The 20,977-nt window shown below is 45.6% G+C and overlaps 1 protein-coding gene across 1 annotated transcript; it reads right to left on the reverse strand.

Annotated features, from left to right (window-relative positions):
- Positions 1–2,602: 2,602 nt before the first annotated feature.
- On the reverse strand, positions 2,603–19,673 carry LOC130474726 (zinc finger protein 420-like). Its single transcript, XM_056846426.1, has 5 exons — positions 19,665–19,673; positions 10,726–10,846; positions 8,382–8,585; positions 3,228–5,090; positions 2,603–2,673 (listed from the first exon to the last, which is right to left on the reverse strand). Exons 1-5 carry the CDS (start codon positions 19,671–19,673, stop codon positions 2,603–2,605), a joined length of 2,268 nt encoding a protein of 755 aa, XP_056702404.1.
- Positions 19,674–20,977: the final 1,304 nt, after the last annotated feature.

Below are 20,977 nucleotides of genomic sequence, written 5' to 3' on the forward strand. Positions count from 1 at the left end.
TTCACTCTAAAACTGTTTTTCTGCCTAAAGCATGAAGAATGCAAATTGTTTTGAGAGATTCCGACTACCAGAGTGGGATTATTTGGGGGTGGGGGTCAATGTGTGTTTACTTTTTACACCAGTTTTTTCCCATTTACAAATTATTTTTGTGCCAATCGGGTACAAAATGGCATAAAAGGAAGTAATTGGGAACACTAACGCAAAAAAAGCCAAAACAAAAAGGACCACACAGGTCCTATAAAAAAAACTAATAAAAATTCCCCTTGTTACGGTTGTGGTTTTCTCCACTCTGCTCCACCCCCACCCCACCCCAATGCACCATTTTGTATATAATGCAGTTTTTAGGCCTGGACTGGCATCCCTAAAGAAAAAAATAATGGGGGGAAAATCCCCTCCCCCATGAAACTATTTTCCGTGGAGTTTTTTTCCACACCCTTGTGTCCTTTCGTCTATAATTTTAAAGTTAAATTTTAGAATTCTTGTACTCATGAAATCTGAATGCATGATACTATATTGAAATGTATTGTTATGTAAGATGTAATAAAGCAAACAACAACAACAAATAATAACAATTGCATATGTATACATCCCTAATTTTAAAACATACACTGGTTGATGATTTATTGCATAACAGATACTTTAAAATGCCCATAAATGACCAAAATACAAACTATTTATTAAAGGGGACAAAAAATCCTCTCAGAATGATAGGGTGCTGAAAATCTTCAGTGGAGATTTGTACAGAAAGGAACAATTCAAGGACATTAAAACATTTATATCAAATCAGGGTAGTTAACAGAAGGTTACATGAATCTGTTTTATTTACCATGTAGTTTATCACCAACACTTCAGAAAAATATGTAAAATTATTTTTAAAAAGCAAAACTGAGGAGTTAAGTACAAAACTGTACTTAAAATCAGTCTTCACTTTGATGCGACATGGAAAAAACGAATGGATGGCTGCAAGGAATATTTTGCATAGGGGGGATATCCAACCACTGAATTTCCGTCCAGCCCTCTTAAAATAGTGTGGGCCAAGGAAGTCTGCATCATGTGATTTCTTTGAATGAGCCAATCAGCATTGGGGCTTGGACTCCCAAGATGGGAGTGTCTACATCTAAACTGACCGAAATCGACAGAACCAAATTGTGTGCAAGGATTTGGCCAAATCTCATGTATGGATAGGGACGGGAGTTACTGGATCTTCCAGTTTCAGGCAGCAAAAATCCATAAGGTGCAGTCACTTACTGGAGAAACAAGATCCGTTTGTAAGAAGCGGGACGCAGGACGTTAGTGCATAGAACAGGTCCCAACAGCATTCGCTGGCTCAGGGAAGCCATTTGCAGAGGTCTGTCCCAACTGTAGCGAGAATTTGGAGAGAATGAAAGGCAACGTCAGGGAAGGTTCATTCTGATCTGCACCAATCGCCCAAGAAGCTCAGCTCTTATGGAAGAAGAAAAGCCAAGCAAATGAGAGCTATCATTGCCTACAGCACACCGTGGTGGGAAATGCTAAAAACCAACCCAACATCCTTGCCGTCGCCTGCACTGAGCATGCACCCTAGGAATCCTCCTGCAAGCAGGGCTCTCCAGGGGAACGGGAGCGCTGTTCCTCCTCTGGCCTCTCGGCAGCCTCCGAAACGTGTTTGAACCTCTTGTGCAGCTTGAGGAAGTTCTCCTGTGTGAAAATTCGCCCACAGTCAGAGCACTTGTGAGGCTCCTGCTCCGAGTGGGTACTCAGGTGGACCAGGAGGCTGTGGCCGAGCCAAAAGCGCTTCTCGCAGATATTGCAAGCGAGGGGTCTCTCGCGCACGTGGGTTCGCATGTGCCTGCTGAGATTCGAGCTGACATTACAGCGGAACGGGCACTCGGAGCACCTGTATGGCTTTTCTCCCGTGTGGATTCGCATGTGATTGCTAAGGGCTCGTAAAGAACGGAAGCTTTTCACACACAGCAGGCACTGAAAGGGTCTGGGGCTAGTGTGGAGTTTCTCATGTATCACCAGGTTTGCTTGACTCCTAAAGGACTTCTTGCATTTTGTACACCCATGTTTATACAGCCGTTTATCTGACCTACCTTGAGTAGCAGCAATGTCTTCATCAGCAGCGCTGGTTTCAGGTTCTCTCCCTACTGTCCTTTCTTGCTGGTTGTCACCGACTCTCGCCTGTCTCTGTGGAGTAAGTTTTTCCACAGTTTTTAAGGAAGTTAGTTGCATATCGATGGCAGAAGCCACTCCCAAGTTCTGAAGAGCAGTACTTTCGAGCTCATTTGTTGCTTGAATTTGTTGACCGCTGTCCTCAACATTGCTTTCGGGAAGGCTTGGTAACGTTCGGTGCTCACTGATGTCGACTGCCTCAGATTTTTCTGTCATGCGGCGCTGAGAGCCAAGGTTACCATCCGCTCTCTTCCCCAGCACTTCCTGCTGTTCCACACCAGCCGAGCTCCCTAGCACAGGAGTTTCATCAGCCTCCATTTTGGATCCTCCAGAGAACACTGGCCAGGATTGCTGACCAAGGCAGGCTTTTCTTGACTTACAACTTTGTAGGGCCCTTTTAGACATATTGGAGGGACAATTTCCTTGCGGCTCTCTTTGAGGATTGATGTTAGGTTTTACCTTCATGCAGGTCGGGGAGCTTTTGGATTTCATCCCAGGCGTTATTCCTGATCCCTCTTGCTGACAGAAGCAAGAGCTGCACTGCTTTCCAGCCAGCGGTGTCTCTCTTTTAGATTTTCTTACGGAGTTTGCCTGCAGTTCCAATGGCTGGACAGCATGGACCTTTTCATTCTCGAGGCTCTGGGGGTTAATCTTTTTGGAACGCTTTGTTAGCTGACTTTTACTTCGCTTATTATGCAAAAGAGCGTTGCCTTTTCTGGCCCGTCCTCTCCTTGGTTGCAGTAACTGGCCAACAGAGATTTTTACCTCCCTGTGAGTCTGCTGATGTTTTCTTTTGTTTTTTCGGGACAACAACGTCCGATGCTCTGTTTCCTCTTCAGTGGGCATTTCTCCTTGTTCAGGACCATGGGAAACTCCCACCTCAAATCCCTTTAACTCTGCCAGCAGTTCCATTTTGCTTACTTCCGAACTTGGTGAAGCATTTCTTTCCCCTGTTCTCGATGTCATCTGCCTGTTGATATTTACAGGTGGATCCCTCTGATCCTTCCCTTCAGAGGAGATTCCATTGGCAGCACTGGGACATAATTGGCTTTCCTCAGGCTCCGCAGGCTCACTGTGATTTCCTCCTTTCGGATGGGTTCTCTCGTGTCTCCTCAGATGCCACTTCTGAATGAAGCCTTTCCCACATGTGGCACATTTGAAAGGCTTTGCGCCAGTGTGGATTTTCTGATGTCTGATGAGGTAATACTTCTCATCAAAACTCTTCCCACATTTCAGGCATAAACACGGCGGCTTTCTTTCCTCAGGACTCCCACAACTGAGGGCGGCGTTTTTCGTGGTCAAGCTTTTTTCAGAGTCCAAACATTGGTACGGCTTTTTTTTCAAGTGGCTTCTCTGGTGGCATCCAAGGTGATTCTTTTGAGAGAACTTTTTCCCACACTCCAGACAAGTGTATGGCTTCGCTCCTTTGTGGGTTCTCTCGTGGCTGAGAACTGAATTCTTGGTTCGCATGCCTTTCCCACAAAACTTACATTTATAAAGTTTGTCCTCTGTGTGGATTTCTGGTTGCCTCGTGAAACGTGAGCTGCGAGTGACAATATGTTCACGGATGAAGTCCTTATAAGGTTTCTGCCCAGTGTTGATTCCTCCAGGAACCGGAAGGGAACTCTTCACATTCAACCTTCTCGTGTTATTGCTGTGCTTCAAGGGTTTCCCACTTGTGTGGGTTACCAAGTGTCTGTCACAGTGGTATTTTAGACGGAAACGCTTCCCACAATCCTGGCATTTGTATGGTCTCTGTCCTCTGTGGATTCTCTCGTGAGTGACGAGAGCACTTCTTTTGCTCATACATTTCCCACAATACTGACATTTAAAGACCTTTTTCTTGGTCTGGAGTTTCAGGTGCTGGGCAAGGCGAAAGCTGCGAGTGATGATTTTCCTATCAACAGGGCTTTTAGAAGGATTTTCTGCAGTGCGGAAGTTTCCAGAATCAGACGGGGAACTCTTTGCGATCGTCCGTTCCATCCTCTTGCGAGGTCTGCCATCCGGCTGACTTCTCAGGTGGATTTTCTTGTGTTTCTCAAAATTCTGCTTATGATAAAAGCTTTTATTACAGTGGGAACATTTATAGCGCCTCTCTTCCCTATGACTTCTCTCATGATCAACAAGCAAAGTTTTGGCACGCATACATCTCCCACAAAATTTGCATTTGTAGCGGCTTATGGAGAATCGCTGATGCCTGGTGTTCAATGCAACAGGTCTCTCAGGGTCTACGGGTGGCTTCTTTTTGTGAGCAACAGGTGAACTTTCCACTCTTGCTACTTTTATGCTCTTGGGAGGTGTATAGTTTTTCTGTCTTCTGTGGGTTTGTTGGTGTCTGGTAAGATGTTCCTTTCGAATGAAACCTCTCCCACAGATGGAACAATCATACGGCCTCTCTTTGCTGTGAACCTTCTCATGTTTTTCAAGTTGGTCCTTCACCTCAAAGCTCTTTTCACACTGAGTACATTTATAGGGTTTCTTTTTTGGATGGCTTTTTGGAAGCTTTTTAGCGGTTTTCATACTGCTGGGATATTTATAACCTTTTTCTTTGGCGTGTCTCATCTGATGAGCACCCAGGGCTTTTTTGTCCGTGAACCTTTCTCCACAGCAAGAGCATTTATAGGGTTTCTCTCTGGTGTGCTTCCTCACATGATTCGAAAGAGATAATTTAGACTTGAAGGACTGGCCGCATTCAGAGCAGGTGCTCGGGTGGTCTCCCGCAGTAGTCCTTTCTTTGACCGAGCCCTCACCGACAACACCAACCTGGCTTCGTGGATGTTTCTTCAGCTGGGGGCCATTTTTACAGGTGTCTTTCAGCTTGAGGTTCTGGGACCCGTTCCCCCTAGAACTGGCCAACAAATTTCGGCGAAAACCCATTAGCCTCTGACCTCCACGCTGAGGTTTTTCTTCTTCAGCTTCACTCTCTAATTCATCATCTACAGGCAAAAAAGAGAGAGTCCAAATTCACAAAAGCAGGTTACTATCAGAGCTGGGGAAGAATGCAAAAGAACTCAGTAGAAGGGCAGACAAGGGGATGAACAACTCCAAGTTAGCTAGACAAGGGGACAGAATTCAATATCCCATCTGATACAGAAAGGAGCCGGCATGGTGCAGTGGTTAAGAGCAGTGGACTCTGATGTGGAGAACTGGGTTTGATTCCCCACTCCTCCACATGATCGGCGGACACTAATCTGGTGAACTGAATATGTTTCCCTGCTCCGACACATGAAGCCAGCTGGGTGACCTTGGGCTAGTCACAGTTCTTTCAGCCCCACCTCACAGGGTGTCTGTTGTAGGGAGGGGAAGGTGATTGTAAGCCGGTTTGATTCTTCCTTAAGTAGTAGAGGGGAAAAAGGTAAAGGTCCCCTGTGCAAGCACCGGGTCATTCCTGACCCATGGGGTGACGTCACATCCCGACGTTTCCAAGGCAGACTTTGTTTGCTGGGTGGTTTGCCAGTGCCTTCCCCAGTCATCTTCCCTTCACCCCCAGCAACAAGCTGGGTACTTATTTTACCGACCTCGGAAGGATGGAAGGTTGAGTCAACCTTGAGCCGGCTACCTGAAACCGACTTCTGTCGGGATCGAACTCAGGTCATGAGCAGAGCTTGGACTGCAGTACTGCAGCTTACCACTCTGCGCCACGGGGCTCCTCTATTCCCCCTTAGCATTTGTTTAATGGTGATGTAGCAAAATATGAAGGCGGGAACTTCCTGTTCCAAGCCTCAGTTCAGCCGTGGCCATTCTGTGCAACTGCAGAAGCCTAGGCTTTCAGCAAGTGACCAGCTGCTCATGACTCTTCCACATTCACCACTTGATCTGGTAAAATCTGGGGTGGGGGGAGGGACTGATCAGGGCCAAGGCCAAATCACAAGTCGACAGCTCCTTCAGTGGTAGTCATCACCCTTCCAGGAAATGAGACGTTACCTCCGTGATCTGTGCTATAATAACCTAATGGCTGGACTACTGTAATGTGCTCTACATAGGGCTGCCTATGAAAACATCCTGGCAATTCAAACCGTTGCCAAATGTGGCGATATGTTTGTAAGCTGATCCCAGCCAGAGTATGTGTATTATGCTGTGTCGAGAACACTATATTGCCTGCCAGCAGGTTTCCAGGAGGTAGCAGTGCCTGTAAAGCTCTTCTGGGCTTGGCACCCACATACCTAAAGGACCTCACACAGCAACTCTGGTCTTCTAGCAAGAATCTGTGGATTATCCCCTCATGTGGGAAGGTCAGGCCAGCCTCTGTCTGCTTGCAGGCTGTCTCTGAGGAGGAGATGAAGAGTTGGTTTTTATATGCAGACTTTCTCTACCACTTAAGGGAGACTCAAACCGGCTTACAATCTCCTTCCCTTCCTCTCCCCACAACAGACCCCCTGTGAGGTAGGTGGGGCTGAGAGAGGGTGACTAGCCCAAGGTCACACAGCTGGCTTCATGTGGGAAAGTGGGGAAACCAGCCCGGTTCACCATAGCGTCCGTTGCTCATGTGGAGGAGTGGGGAATCAAACCCAGTTCTCCAGATTAAAGTCCACTGCTCCAAACCACCGCTCTTAACCACTACACCCCGCTGGCTCCCAACATATTACAGTTCCAGAAACAGTGCTAGGCTGAACTTTTAAAAGAGGGATTTTTCTGCAAATGGATGAATTCTTGCAGGAGGTCTGTCTGTTGTTCATGGGAATTGACCTCTTGACTGATTTTATCAGTCTTAACGAGATGCTTTCTGTCCATAAGAGAAAGACGAGGCTAATAATAATTTGAAATAATGAAATGGTCACTGTGCTAAGAGGGGAGTGCAAGCTGATGAGCTGGGCTCTTTACTCCTTGTTTAGCATTACTTCTTTCCTCTCCCTAATACAAAAACATTAGGACATAAGATGTACTTTAAATGTAATGTAATGTAACATAGTATAGAAGTGAGTAATTAGAAATCATAGAATTATAGAATCATCAAGTTGGAAGGGACCACCAGGGTCATCTAGTCCAACCCCCTGCACAATGCAGGAAACTCACAACTACCTCCCCCACACACACACCTAGTGACCCCTACTCCATGTTCAGAAGATGGCCAAGATGCCAAAATGTAATGAACAAGTTCTATATATAGATGTCAAACTCGTTAACTGTTATTTGTATGTTGCAACATTAATAAAATTATTAAACTAAAAAATATTAGGACATTCAATAACGGTTAATGCATTTCTTAATCAGTCTGAGCTCACGCTATATTCTTTACTAAAACAAATACACAAACATTTCTTGTAATAACTTTTCGACAGAGCAGGGTTCCAGCATTTCTCTTGAACAGGAGGGAGTATTTAAAAAGATATCATATCTTCCCCGCAAGCGTATTTGAAGACAGTGTTTGGCCTCCCCTGTGCATTTTTAAAGCTCATTATAATGAGCCAAATGCCACCGTGGGTAATAAGAAGGCTTCAGGAGGTACTCAAAGAAAGTTGTCACAAACATTTCTTCTCTAACTTACATTAAATCTGTATTATTTATAAATGAAGATAAATCTTGATTTAATGACAGTTAGAGAAGAAATAGATCAAATCAAGCGTGAACTGACCCTAGAAGCTAAAATGACTAAACTGAGGCTATCGTATTTTGGTCACGTCATGAGACGACAAGAGTCACTGGAAAAGACAGTCATGCTAGGAAAAGTGGAGGGCAGCAGGAAAAGAGGAAGACCCAACAAGAGATGGATGGACAATAAAGGAAGCTGCAGCCTTCAATTTGCAAGATCTGAGCAAGGCTGTCAAAGATAGGACATTTTGGAGGACTTTCATTCATAAGGTCGCCATGAGTCGGAAGCGACTTGACGGCACTTAACACACAGAGAGAGAGAATAAATGTTTATGTATTTGCTTTAGTAAAGAGTATAGTGTGAACTCAGACTGATAAGAAATGCATTAACCATTATAGAATGTATTAGCTTCGCTCTGTTTGTTGGTTATTGGAGGGGGATCTTGTCGTTGATATGGAATTTAAGGGGTGTGCGATGTGCCTAAAATGTATGTGTTCTATAAAAAAACAATAAAATTTTATTTAAAAATACATTAGGACATTTCATGATTAGATTGGAGCAGATGAAATTCTACTGCACAGAAACGTTTTAAGAGATTGCAAATTACCCTATGCACTAAAACTGCAGAATTTTGGATAACAAGCAGTGGATTCAATGAAGACTTTGAAACACAAGATTTTCACAAGTCTGTCCTGACCTGAGTTGGAGGAGTCAGAACTGGGGTAGGTAGTAGGGCTTCTGTATCGACCCCACCACATTCCTCCCTTTGGCAGCCGTTTCAGGGTTGGTTTCACGGGCGCCTCGTCAGTGCTCTCATCCGAACTCTGGAGATTCGGAACCCAGGCCTCTTCTCCGCGTTCCAAGCGGGTGAGCAGCTCAGTGGCGCGGACAGGAAGCCCTCCTGAAATGGACGGAAACGATTTTAAGTCATTAATTTCATTCCATAAGCCAACACACACGACCCTTGGTAATGGCGCAAACTTCATGGGTGCTTAGGGAATCTGGCATCCTGAGATCTGGAATGGCTCAGGATGGGATCTCAGTGGAGGGGCTGTGGCTTAGTGGTAGAGCATCTGCTTGGAATGCAGAAGGTCTCCAGTTAATGGGACTAGGCAGGTAGGTGATGTGAAAGACCTCTGCCTGAGACCCTGCAGAGCTGCTGCCGGTCTGAGTAGACAATACTGACTTTGATGGACCAAGGGTCTGATTCAGTACAAGGCAGCTTCATGTGTTCACGTGTTCATGCCAAGGAGCTTAGAATGGCACGAGATTAGAGCTGATGTGGCATGTTGAATTGATCATCTGTCACTTTTTAAAAACAAGAGGCTTAATGAATAGTTTTGGCCAAACACTCAGGAGCTTTGTGTATCTGGAGCCATGAGCACTTTTCAGTAACCACGTCCTAAAAGTGTGGCGTAGTGGTTGGAGTGCCAGAGGAAGATTTGACAGACCCAACTCTAGGATTCTATGACCTAGGGCCAGACACACTCTCAATGTAACCTACCCCACATGGTTGTTGTAAAGACAAAATGAAGGGGAGAATGTTATGAGCCACTTTGGGCCCTAGTTGGGGAGAAAAGTGTGGTATAAATGATACCAGGGATGAAAGGCAGCATGGTATAGCCTGATCTCGTCAGATCTTGGCAGCTAAGCAGGGTCAGTACTTAGAAGGGTCACCTCCAAGGAAGACTCCTCAAAGGAAGGCAATGGCAAACCACCTCTGCTTCTCACATGCCTTGAAAGCCCTTTGCCGGGGTCGCCATAAATCAGATGCAACTTGACGGCAATTTACACACACACAAACGTGGTATAAATAAATAAAAGTGAGTGGGAAAGCAGCAACCAGAATTGAGGCGTACAAACAGAAGGGAGAGACAGAGCCAAGCACTGAGGCCTGTTCTGGCTGGGACCACAAGGGGCTAACCAGCTTCAGTTAAAAATCAGTTAATACAAACACATCAATCCGTTCATAAAAACAACTTCATCAGGAATATTGAAAAAGAACTCAGGTCCTTTTGGGAGACAACAAATCTATAAATCGAGAGTTTTATCAAGGTGTTCTTCCAAGGAAAAGAGGTTATATTCATATATTATAGAGCACATTACGTGACTAATATATCAGGAGAAAAGAAAATGTGTCTCCTTTTTTAATAGAAATGTAATCCCTGCTATGAACAGCTTCTGTGAGTGGCCTTTAATCTGGAGAATGGGTTTGATTCCCCACTCCTCCACATGAGCGGCGGACGCTAATCTGGGGAACCGGGTGGGTTTCCCCACTCCTCCACATGAAGCCAGCTGGGTGACCTTGGGCTAGTCACAGCTCTCTTCGAGCTCTCTCAGCCCCACCTACCTCACAGGGTGTCTGTTGTGGGGAGGGGAAGGTGAGGAGGAGAAGGAGGAGGAGAGAAGTTGGTTTTTATGTGCCGACTTTCTCTACCACTTAAGACTCAAACCAGCTTACAATCACCTTCCCTCTCCCTCCCCACAACAGATACCCTGTGAGGTAGGTGGGGCTGAGACAGTGTGACCAGCCCAAGGCCATCCAGCTGGCTTCATGTGGAGCAGTGGGGAAACCAACCCGGTTCACCAGATTAGCATCCACCACTCATGTGGAGGAGTAGGGAATCAAACCCGTTGCTCCAGATCACAGCCCGCTGCTCCAAACCACCACTCTTAACCGCTACACCATGCTGGCCCCTCAGGATTTGAGGGGAAAATAAGAATATATAATTATGGATATGATTTCTTGTAAGCTGCTTTGATTCTCCCTTTCGTGGTAGAGAAAGTCGGCATATAAAAACCAACTTCTTCTTCTGGGGCTTTATCTCCCTTTGGTCTCACACTGTGTTGTTATGGTATTGAATGAATCATGTATATGTGTAGAAAGAGCAGGCCTAGTGCTGTCCATCTCTGCCACGCTGGGCAAGGATGCTCCCACACACTATGGTGGGCTTCCAGGAGCTGATGGCCTTTAGAGCCCCATAAAGCACAGGCAAGGGGTGATTTCAGCAACCACAGACTTCTCGCTACGGGATCCTTACCAAGCGAAGCCACGCTGTTCTCCTGCATGACGTTCTTGTACAAGACTCTCTGGCGGCGGCCCACAAGGGAACACTGCACTTCATTGGAACACACGGTCACCTCCACAAAGGCTTCCGGCACCTGGAACCACCAAAATATTTCGCTGGGAATCCGCGGCTTGAGCCACAAAAGCAACCCACTCGTTCATAGGAGGGAGGTGTTTCTTTAAGGGAAAAAACCTCAGAGTACATATAGTTGGCATTGCTCAGGATCGAGTGCCAACTACACCTTTTGAAAGTTTCCCTGTTTTGCAGAAAGCTGACCCAGTTTTCAGGATTTGAGGGGGAAAGATATCAGCTTTGGGTCATCATTGCGGAGCTATACGGGATATAACTGAAATAACGGTAGCTGAAGGTGGGGAGCAGAAAAAAGGCAAGTTGGTTGACAGGAGGGAAAGACAGAAGGAAGCTGGAAAGGGGGAAAGGTTATGGGTGCTACCAGAGAAGGGTAAGAGGAAATAATGTGAGTGTGTGTGTAAAATGCCCTCAAGTTGCAGCCGACTGATGGCGACCCCTTTTGGGGTTTTCATGGCAAGAGACTAACAGAGGTGGGTTTGCCAGTGCCTTCCTCTGCACAGCAACCCTGGTATTCCTTGGTGGTCTCCCATCCAAATACTAACCAGGGCTGACCCTGCTTAGCTTCCGAGATCTGACAAGATCAGGCTATACCATGCTGCCTTCCCTCCTAAAAGGAAATAATAGGGGAGTGTTGAATGAGATGCCTCTTGCAGGTCCCCCCACTCTGTAATATGGATTTGAAGATTTTTCTAGTCCTCAAAAACCCAGAGAATTGCCATAAGTTGTATGCAGAAACAAGAAATCATATGCATAATTGTATATTCTTATTCTCCTCTCCTGCCTTTTATCCATGCAACAAGCCACATGAAGCTGATCCATCCAAGTCAGTATTGTCTACTCAGACCGGCAGCGGCTCTCCAGGGTCTCAGGCAGAGATATATTCACATCACCTACCTGCCTAGTCCCTTTAACTGGAGAAGATGGGGATTGATCCTGGACCTTCTGCATGCCAAGCCAGTGAGTTAAGCGGAGAATGTATAACTGGCCCAAGGTCACCCAGCAGGCTTCCATGGCAAAGTGGGGGTACACACCTGGGTCTCCCAGATTCTAGCCTTGAAACTCTAAACACTACACTGGCTTTCATGGGATGGCTGCTGTTGAACAGTAGCAAGCAGCCAGGCCTGGGTTGAGTCATGCAAGTTGCATGGTATCAAGTAACCCATTTTTTGCTGGTGGGCCTAACCCCATAAGTCCTCCCTCAAAGTTCAAAATATCCCTGGAAAGGGCTCTGTCACCTCCCCCTGGCTTTTACTGACAGAAACCAAGGCTGAAAACTGCTGGCAATACTGTGTGGTTGGCTAGTGATGGTCACTGAGGACATTAATCTCTTAAAGCCATAGGCGTAGCCTCTATTATTTTGGGGGGTTTTAAATCCTCATTGTGTTATTCCCCCACCCACCCCCAGCCAGGTTTGCAGAAAGAACTCTCTTTTCTGTTCATGGTTCCAATCTTCAGATTTAAGAATCCAAAAATTTGGTAATGTTGAGAACTGGAAATATTGACAAGTGGGGGACTACAAGGGCTTGTGGGGGGGACGTCTCATTTTTTCCTCTAAAACGCTTCCTCTTTCCTTTCCCTGAAAGCTGCCATAGCCTCTCACCTTTTGCTCACTGCTTTCTCTCCCCACCTACGAGCCAACCTACCTTTGTCTGCCCCTCTGAATTCTGCCTCCCCTCCTTCCCTCCCCCTGGCAGACTCTCCCCAAGAAACTGTGTGCTTATTCTCCTCTCCTGCCTTTTATCCATGCAACAAGCCACATGAAGCTGGTCCATCCAAGTGCCAGCCACTGGGCTGGGCCCAGTTGTGTGGTAACATCTGCTGGGCAAAATCCAGATGCACAGTGGGGAACCTGCATGAACCTGCAGGGCATACCTTACTTTCCCCTGTAATGCAAATACATTGCATATATATTTTGATACAAATAGCTTAGACCAATTGGGACTTATAGGTATCGGTATGTTATCATATTATTGTGTTAGATGTGTGGGTTGTGTTGTTTTGTACTATTTGTTATGTTGGTGTGCTATTTTGAAAGGTCTGTTTTTGTTTGTAGTTTATGAAATTAAAAATTAAACTTTAAAATTTTTTTAAAAAGAGAGAATTAGATACATTAGTGAATACTGCGACTGATTTCTCCATATTTTTAAAGTGGTTGTTTCTATCTGAAATAATGTGCTTGCCCCCCCCCCTTATTGTGATTTAAACATTCATTGCTAATGGTAGGGTGGGAAAAGCAGATGATCAATTATTTTATTAATAGCAAAAACTTCTTTGATTTAGAAAGAATTTTGGGAAAGCCAAATTTGCCAATGAGCGGGTACCAATTCCTCACCCACCAAAAAAAACAAAAAAGAAGGAACAGAGAAATTTGTGATGGAAAGGAATCACGATAGGAAGAACAAGAAATTGAGCTGGGCATTAAAGTGTACATGGGAGTCAAAGAAAAACAAACAGAGCAACAGGGGAGAACTTCTCTGCCTGGTGTTAAACTCCAAGCACCTCCTCAAGCCACTGTTGCTGGGCCTACATGAATGTTGAAATAATGGAATTTATACATTAGCATTAACAGCAAGCCAAGAAAGTGGACTTCAGTTGCTAAATACCATATTTTATCCCCTACACTCTTCCAGTTGGCTGTTAATACTAGGATCTGGAAAAGCCAGTTCAAATCCTCACTCAGACATTGAAAGTTCACCACGTGACTTTGGATTCTTTCATCCTATCCTAGAAAAAGGGTTGGTTTTTATACCCCGATTTTCTCTACCGAGAGGAGTTTTAAAACAGCTTACAATCGCCTTCCCTTCCTTTCCCCACAACAGATACCTTGTGAGGTAGGTGGGGCTGAGAGAGTTCGGAGAGAAGTGTTTTATTCAAATCATTTCTATTCTATCCTTTCATATATAAAACAGGCTCATGCTGGATTGTTGATTAAAAAACTCAAATCAGCCCAATACAAAGAAGAGCCGGTTTTTATATGCTGACATTCTCTACCTTTAAAGGAGAATCAAAGCGTTTTACAATCTCCTTCCCGTCCTTTCCTCACAACAGTCACCTTGTGAGGTAGGTGAGGCAGAGAAAGTTCGGAGAGAACTGTGACTAGCCCAAGGTCACCCAGCTGGCTTCGTGTGGAAAAGTGGGGAAACCAACCTGGTTCATCAGATTAGTCTGCCGCTCGTGTGGAGGAGTGGGGAATCAAACCCAGTTTGCCAGATTAGAGTCTGCCACTCATAAGTAGGAGTGGGGAATCAAACCCGGTTTTCCAGATTAGAGTCCATCGCTCTTACCCACTGTACCACGCTGGCTCTCAGGGTTGTTGGGCTTCACAGGGTTGTTGTGAGGGCAAAATACAGGCAGAGAGAATGATGTTGTAAGCTGGTTTAGGTCCCTCTGGCCAGACAAGCGGAGTATAAATAGTTAAATTTAACAATGGCTTGTCCCAGATTTTTTCATATGTACCAACCCACATAAACCTACTGTTGGTGAAGGTGGGGGACACAAGAGTCCTGCTTGCTCCAGCCCAGCAGAAAAACAGGATGAGTGAAAGGGCTCATGGAAGAGCACAGAAGAAGCCTCAGCAAGCTGCATCTTATCTCCATACTTTGGAGCTTTCTTAAAAGGACAAGTAGACTCCTGCCACCTCCAGTGTCAGGTGCAAATTAATCTGGATTAGGTACATTAATCTTGGTTCAAATAAATGAATCTGGATAAAGTACCTTCCATTGGCTCCTCAACAGAACACAAATTACAACCTCTGTTGCCTCCAGAAATAGGGTTAAAAACATAAGAGCAGCCCTGCTGGATCAGAGCAAAGAATGTCCTATTCCTAACAGTGGTTAGCCAAATGCTCCTAGAGAATGCGTATGAAAGCAGCTACCTCTTGATGGGGTGCAGTTAGTTCCTTCTGCCACTGTCAGGAGTCTGGGAGTTATTCTAGATGCCTTCCTTACGTTGAAGACCCAGATGTTGTTGGCACGGTGTTCCCCCCCCCCCCTTCATTGTGCCATATCTATCTGTCTCGCTGCAACCACAGTAATCCATGCAACGGTCACCTCCAGACTAGACTACTGTCATACACTATACGCAGGCCTGCCCTTTAGACCAGTGGTTCTCAATTTGGGGCCATATGGCTACTAGTCAAAATGAATACTAGTCATGATGCATATCTATTCTCTCCAGGATCAGAGGAGCATGCCTATTATCTTAGGTGCTGTGGAACACAGGCAGGATGGTGCTGCTGAAGCCGTCTTGTTTGGGGGCTTCCTGGAGGCACCTGGTTGGCCGCTGTGTGAACAGACTGCTGGACTTGATGGACCTTGGGCTGATCCAGCAGGGCCTTTCTTATATTCTTATGTCTAACCCAGCATCCTATTTCACATAGTGGCTAAGCGGATACCTCAGAGAAGTCTACAAAAAGAGCACGGGGGCAAAGACTCCATCATAGTTGCCCTCAGCACTGGTATTCAGAGTGTTACTGCCTTCTGAACATGGAGGAGAAAAGTTACCCCTTTACCTTTTAAGCACTTTAATTGCAAGCATGACACGCTGGCAATTGGTGTTAAGGGGACACTGACAATAGGTATCATATGTTCGCCGGACCAATGAGAGAGCCCATCAGTTCAAATCGCACCTCTGCCACAAACTCACTAGGAAGCCTACAGTATGGAGATAATGCCTATATGGTTGTTGAAAAGAAAGAACAGATCAGCCCCCTTTTTTAAGGTTCATGTTGGAAAAGCCTCATGCCACAATGGAAGCCTTGTACAAATAACCCCAAAACAGAAGCTACCCGATATCTTTTATTCGGACCAATCAGAATGACACAAAATAGTATGCAAGTTTTAAAGTTCCCCAGAATTCTTCATCAGGCTGCATTAGGGCTGTCAGCTCTGAGTTGGGAAATACCTGGATATTTTGTGTGTGTAGCCTGAGGAGAGCAGGGTTTGGGGAAGGGAGGGACTTCAATGCCATAGACTCCACCAAGGGCGCAAGCCGATAACAGCCCCATTTCAAACCTGCGTACCTGCGCTGCGTTTCATGGGAGGATGCAGGTAAGACAAGGCCTTAAGATCATGGCCTGAAACCTTCCACCTCTACCCCACCCAAAACATCCAGCCTAATGAGGAGTTCTAAAAATTCTAATGCTTCTACACTGTTTTGTGTCACTTTGGTTGGTCCTAATAAACGTTACTGTGTGGTTTCTGTTTCTGGATTGTGATTTAGATCAACACAGCTACCTGAAACCACATTGTATATTTATAATTTAGGTGTACTTAATTCATACATTTTCCTTGTTTTAAAATTTTCTGCTTCCAACACAATTTAGTCACAATGGCTACTGTGGCTAAACGGAACCTCCATGTTCAGAGGCAGGATACCTCTGAACACCTGACACCACAGACATAGTCGGGAGGGCTGTTGGTTCATGTTCTCCCTGTAGTTTATCTGTCTGGGGGCTGTTGGAAACAGGATGCTGGACTAGACAGGCGCTCAGTATGGTCCAACTGGAAGATTTTTTGTACATAATTCTAAATCCTCCAAAGAGTGTTTAACCAGAAAAGCATTTTTATATTCATATTTTTTTTAAAAAAAAAAAGTCACTTGAATTCTAACTCCAAAACATGGAATAACGAAAATCCATGCTTAAAAATAAAAAGCAAGAAAACAAAGAACACATACAAGCTTGAACACATACTGCCTACCTTTTCTGGTTTTGTAAAATGTTAAATCCAATTAAGCATCAACTCTGAATGCAGTACTAAAAAACAATCAAAAGTTGCTCACAATCATATCAACTGAGTGTGGGCAGTTCTTCCCCCGTAAGAAATTAAGGATAAAGTCACCTGGAAAAGCATTAAACTGCAACCAACATTGGACTGTCTCCTTCTTTGAGGAGATCCAAATTAACCTGTGCTGTATAGAATGAAGAGCCTAAGTTTGGTTTTCAAAAGCCATCTACAGAAAAACACTTTAATGTAAAGACAGGTACCAGGGAAGTCTTCAAAATCAGCCTCTGAAGTTCTAGTTAAGCTGGAATGCCCTGAGGCTCAGAAAAACAAGGCTCACTTGCTGCCATAGGAAAGAGGCTTTAACTGCTGCACGACACAGGCAGGTTAAAAAGTTTCCCACCTGTGCATTTTCATGCTGAAAATAGCTGCCCCTGTTGGATTTTTGGGGGGGGGGGAACTCTTAAAAAGTATGGAAACTCTTAAAGAAAATAAGCAGCATCTGTACCTGAGGGTGAATGAGAGAGAAGTTCTCTTGTAAAAAAAAAATGAGCATAGCAAGCTGGGGAGACTTCGGGCCAATTTGTAGCTCACCCTCTTGGTGACCTCGACAGGCCATAAAGTTACAAACAGTGCCATCTTAAACAAAGTTACCCCCTTTTACTTCATTTACTTCAATGTACTTAGAAGAAGAGTTGGTTTTATATGCTGACTTTCTCTACCACTTAAAGGAAGAATCAAACTGGCTTGCAATCACCTTCCCTTCCCCGCCCCACAACAGACACCCTGTGAGGCAGGTGGGGCTGAGAGAGTTCGGAGAGAACTGTGACTAGCCCAAGGTCACCCAGCTGGCTTCACGTGTAGGAGTGGGGAAACCAACCCAGTTCACCAGATTAGCGTCCGCCACTCATGTGGAGGAGTGGGGAATCAAACCTGGTTCTCCAGATCAGAGTCCACCGCTCCAAACCACCGCTCTTAACCACAGCACCACACTGGCTGTTTAGGATTGCCCCAAGGGTGTAGCTCTGTTTAGGATTGCCCCAAGACTCAGTTTTACCTCTGTACTATGGGAGTCATTCATAAGAATGTAAGAGCAGCCTATACTGGATCAGACCAATGTTCCATCTTGTCCAGGATCCTCTTGCCAGCAGTAGCCCGTCAGATGCCACTGGAAGCCAGCAAATGAGGCCTGAAGGTAGCGGCCCTTGCCTGTGGACTGCTCCCTCCAATATATGATAAACTTCTGCCTCCAAACCTGGAGGTCTCATTCTCTGACATATCCTCCACAAATCAGTCCAACCCCTTTTAAAGCCATCTAAGCCTATGGCCATCATCACATCCACTGGCAGCAAGTCAGCTACAGGTTGTGTGAAGTGGTGTTTCCTTGTTGGTGTGATTGAAATAAAGGCTGTAAGCAGCACTGCACAAGGATCATACCATATTATTTCCCTTGCAGTGGTTTGGAGCGGTGGATCTGGAGAACCAGGTTTGATTCCCCACTCCTCCACATGAGTGGCGGACGCTAATCTGGCAAACTGGATTTGTTTCCCCACTCCTACACACCTACCTCACAAGGTGTCTGTTGTGGGGAGGGGAAGGTGATTTTAAGCCAGTTTGATTCTTCCTTAAGTGGTAGAGAAAATCGGCATATAAAAACCAACTCTTCTTCTTCTTGCCACCCTCATTTTCTAGATTCCTTTTAGCTCCCTGATCAAAAAACTGCCAAGTCCTGCTAACCACTGCAGCCAGTTATTTCACGATTCCACAGAACAACTGGCAAAGCATGGGTCAACTTACACCTTTCCTACCTTAATGCAGTCCTGTATGAGCTTCCCGTTTTCCCTGGCAAAACTCCCACACTCCCTTCTTTCGATAAAAATCAGACAGGTATTCAGTATCCGGAAATCAGCATGTGAACTTTTTCAAGGTATGGGGCTACACATTATCAGTAGCTAATTGCTGTAGATACGGCTGCTAGAAGCACAACAGAAGAGTTCTCTTCATAAGCTGTACTCAGTGGGGAAGAAATAGAAAACAGACTTTATAAACCCACTGTAAGGAAACCTGATTCCACCAGAATGGCTAACGTTGAACTAGCGAAGAACACAAAATGCAGTGGGATTAAATTCTCAACCACACCTAGCGAGAACTCCACAAAGGAGATCAAGATACTTCCGCAAGTTTCCAAATCACAAATTCATGCTTAAGGCAACAATCCGATAAAGAAGATAGCTAGAAGCCAAGGGCAAACCTGAAGATTTGTAGAGCAGAAAAGAGAGCCTACAGCTCTCAATCCCTTTGTAGCGACAAGACCGTTTTATCTGAGGAATCCAAGACGTGAAGGAGCAGCTTCCAACAAGACAAAAGTATTTGTGCAAGTTACTGGTTTGTCAGCTTCCTGCACTTTTGATATATTGTTCAATGGCAGAACTTGGGCATGGAACATGTGTAGACCAGTGACCAGGCATGCGTGCTTATCGCTTGGCGTGACTGCATTGACGGCCATCACACAGATAGTCACATCTATGTCAATGCAACATTCTTCATCAGAGTTGGTTCCCGTCATAAAGCACAGAGAAATCAAGCAGGAGCCGGGAAATGCCCAGTTCACATCTCATAACCACCTCAGGAGCCGACTTTAAGGAAACCGCATAACCTCAAATCCTCAATATGAAGCTAAGGATAATGGCCTACCTGACAGGGGTGTTGTAAGAACACGCTACGTGAAGCCTTTTGAAAACTTGCTGTGGATGTTATCTCCTCCATAGTGAAATTAAAGGCGTCCAGTAGCACATTCAATACTAACAAAAAAAAATTCCAGCATCCGTTTTCAGAAGTCAGAGCTCACCTCATCACAGGAATGGAGCGTCCCTTCCAAGCAGCTGCTTCAAAATTTAGTGTGCATCTGGATTGTATGCAGTTTGCAGCACAAAAAGTAAAATCCCACCATCCCCCATTTTGCATGTTTAACTGGCAATCCCAATACTCTTCTTTTCACACTTCCATACCCCAAGCTTCTGTCTCCGCTTTCTTTTTTCTTAGAGGACATTCTTCTTTCCCTCCCCACCCACCCCCGACCGCTCCCTAAATCTCCCTTACTTGAGCCATCTCTACCAACGCCATTTCCCTTCCTCCTGGAGTTTTGGATGATCCTGAGCCAAAACAAGAAGCGTATGTCCTGCAGCCTGTTGAGGAGTGAGAAGGATGAGGTTCAGAAAGGGTTTTGATCCCCAAACAGGAAAGTTCTATTCAGATGAACATCTTTCTCCAAACACACACACACAATCCTGGAGGCTCAAGGGATGTTGCAATAGGTAGCAAGGCTCCCTTGCAACAGTACAAACTAACCACACTAGATCTTCCCTTAAAAAAAAACCCACCCTCCTCTCCAAATAAACTCGCCCACATTGCCCACCCATCCTTACCAATACGCACAACCCAACTCACCCCCAAAGGGCAACCACCCAAATCAGGATGATGGATCTGGGCAGGCCTAGGGAGATCTCCACAGATCTTCGCCATTGATCCCCAGCCGCCTTAGGGGCTGTTGGCCTCCCCAGTCCCCTCCCAGCCCAGGGAATCAAGGGCTCTCCCTGTCTCACCTGGAGCCTCCAAGCTCAAAGGCTTCAAGAGGAAAGAAGACTGGTCCCTCTTCCAAGCCAAGAGGGTTTGCAAGGCTTCCCAAAGCACACGTGCTCAAGCCAGCCCCATACTGCTCTCCAAGGGAAGCAACCTCCTCCTCCCCAGATCCAGCCACTGACTCGAGGGGCAGCTGGACTTCCAATGGCAACCTTCCCACCTTTGCTCAGAGCCGGAGCCCTCTGGTGGCCGCCTCCGGTTGCCATCTGTTGTTTCCTGGCTGGGCTCCTGTACCTTCACCTAGGCAGGGAGCATCTTCCCTTAACTCTCCATAACTTCTTTTTTAAACCACAGAGTGGTAAAATCCTCTGTACCTTTTGGCACAGGAATACAGACTATTGTGGCAATCCGGGTTTAGAAAATGTGTGCCTGGGGTCGTCCTGGCAGCTGTGTGGGCGCATGGAAAGAGTGATTATTGGGGAAAGTTTCGTTTGCGGAGTTTCATGTTTCATAAACCTAAACCTGATTTTTTAATTTATTGTTTGTTTATTGGACTTTTTTTGACCAGGTCAGGCTCAGAGCGGCTCACAAGCACTTCCCTACAATTAAAATAACCTCGATTTACAGGGTTGCCAACCTCCAGATGGTGGCTAGAGATCTCCTGATATTACAACTGACCTCCAGCCGATAGAGATCAGTTCACCTGGAGAAAATGGCCTCTTTGGCAATTGGAATCTGTGGCATTGAAGTCCCTCCCCAAACCCTGCCCTCCTCAGGCTCCGCCCCCAAAATATCCAGGTATTTCCCAACCTGCAGCTGGCAACCCTAATAAT

Source organism: Euleptes europaea, chromosome 1, assembly GCF_029931775.1.
Source record: "Euleptes europaea isolate rEulEur1 chromosome 1, rEulEur1.hap1, whole genome shotgun sequence".
In the NCBI taxonomy this organism is placed as follows: domain Eukaryota; kingdom Metazoa; phylum Chordata; class Lepidosauria; order Squamata; family Sphaerodactylidae; genus Euleptes; species Euleptes europaea.

Excerpts from the sequence above, each read along its gene's own strand:
- LOC130474726 (XM_056846426.1), bottom strand. Across the intron at positions 8,586-10,725 it reads GAACAGCGTGGCTTCGCTTG|GAGGGCTTCCTGTCCGCGCC; the intron begins GTAAGGATCCCG and ends CGTCCATTTCAG. Across the intron at positions 5,091-8,381 it reads TTCTGACTCCTCCAACTCAG|ATGATGAATTAGAGAGTGAA; the intron begins GTCAGGACAGAC and ends TTTTGCCTGTAG.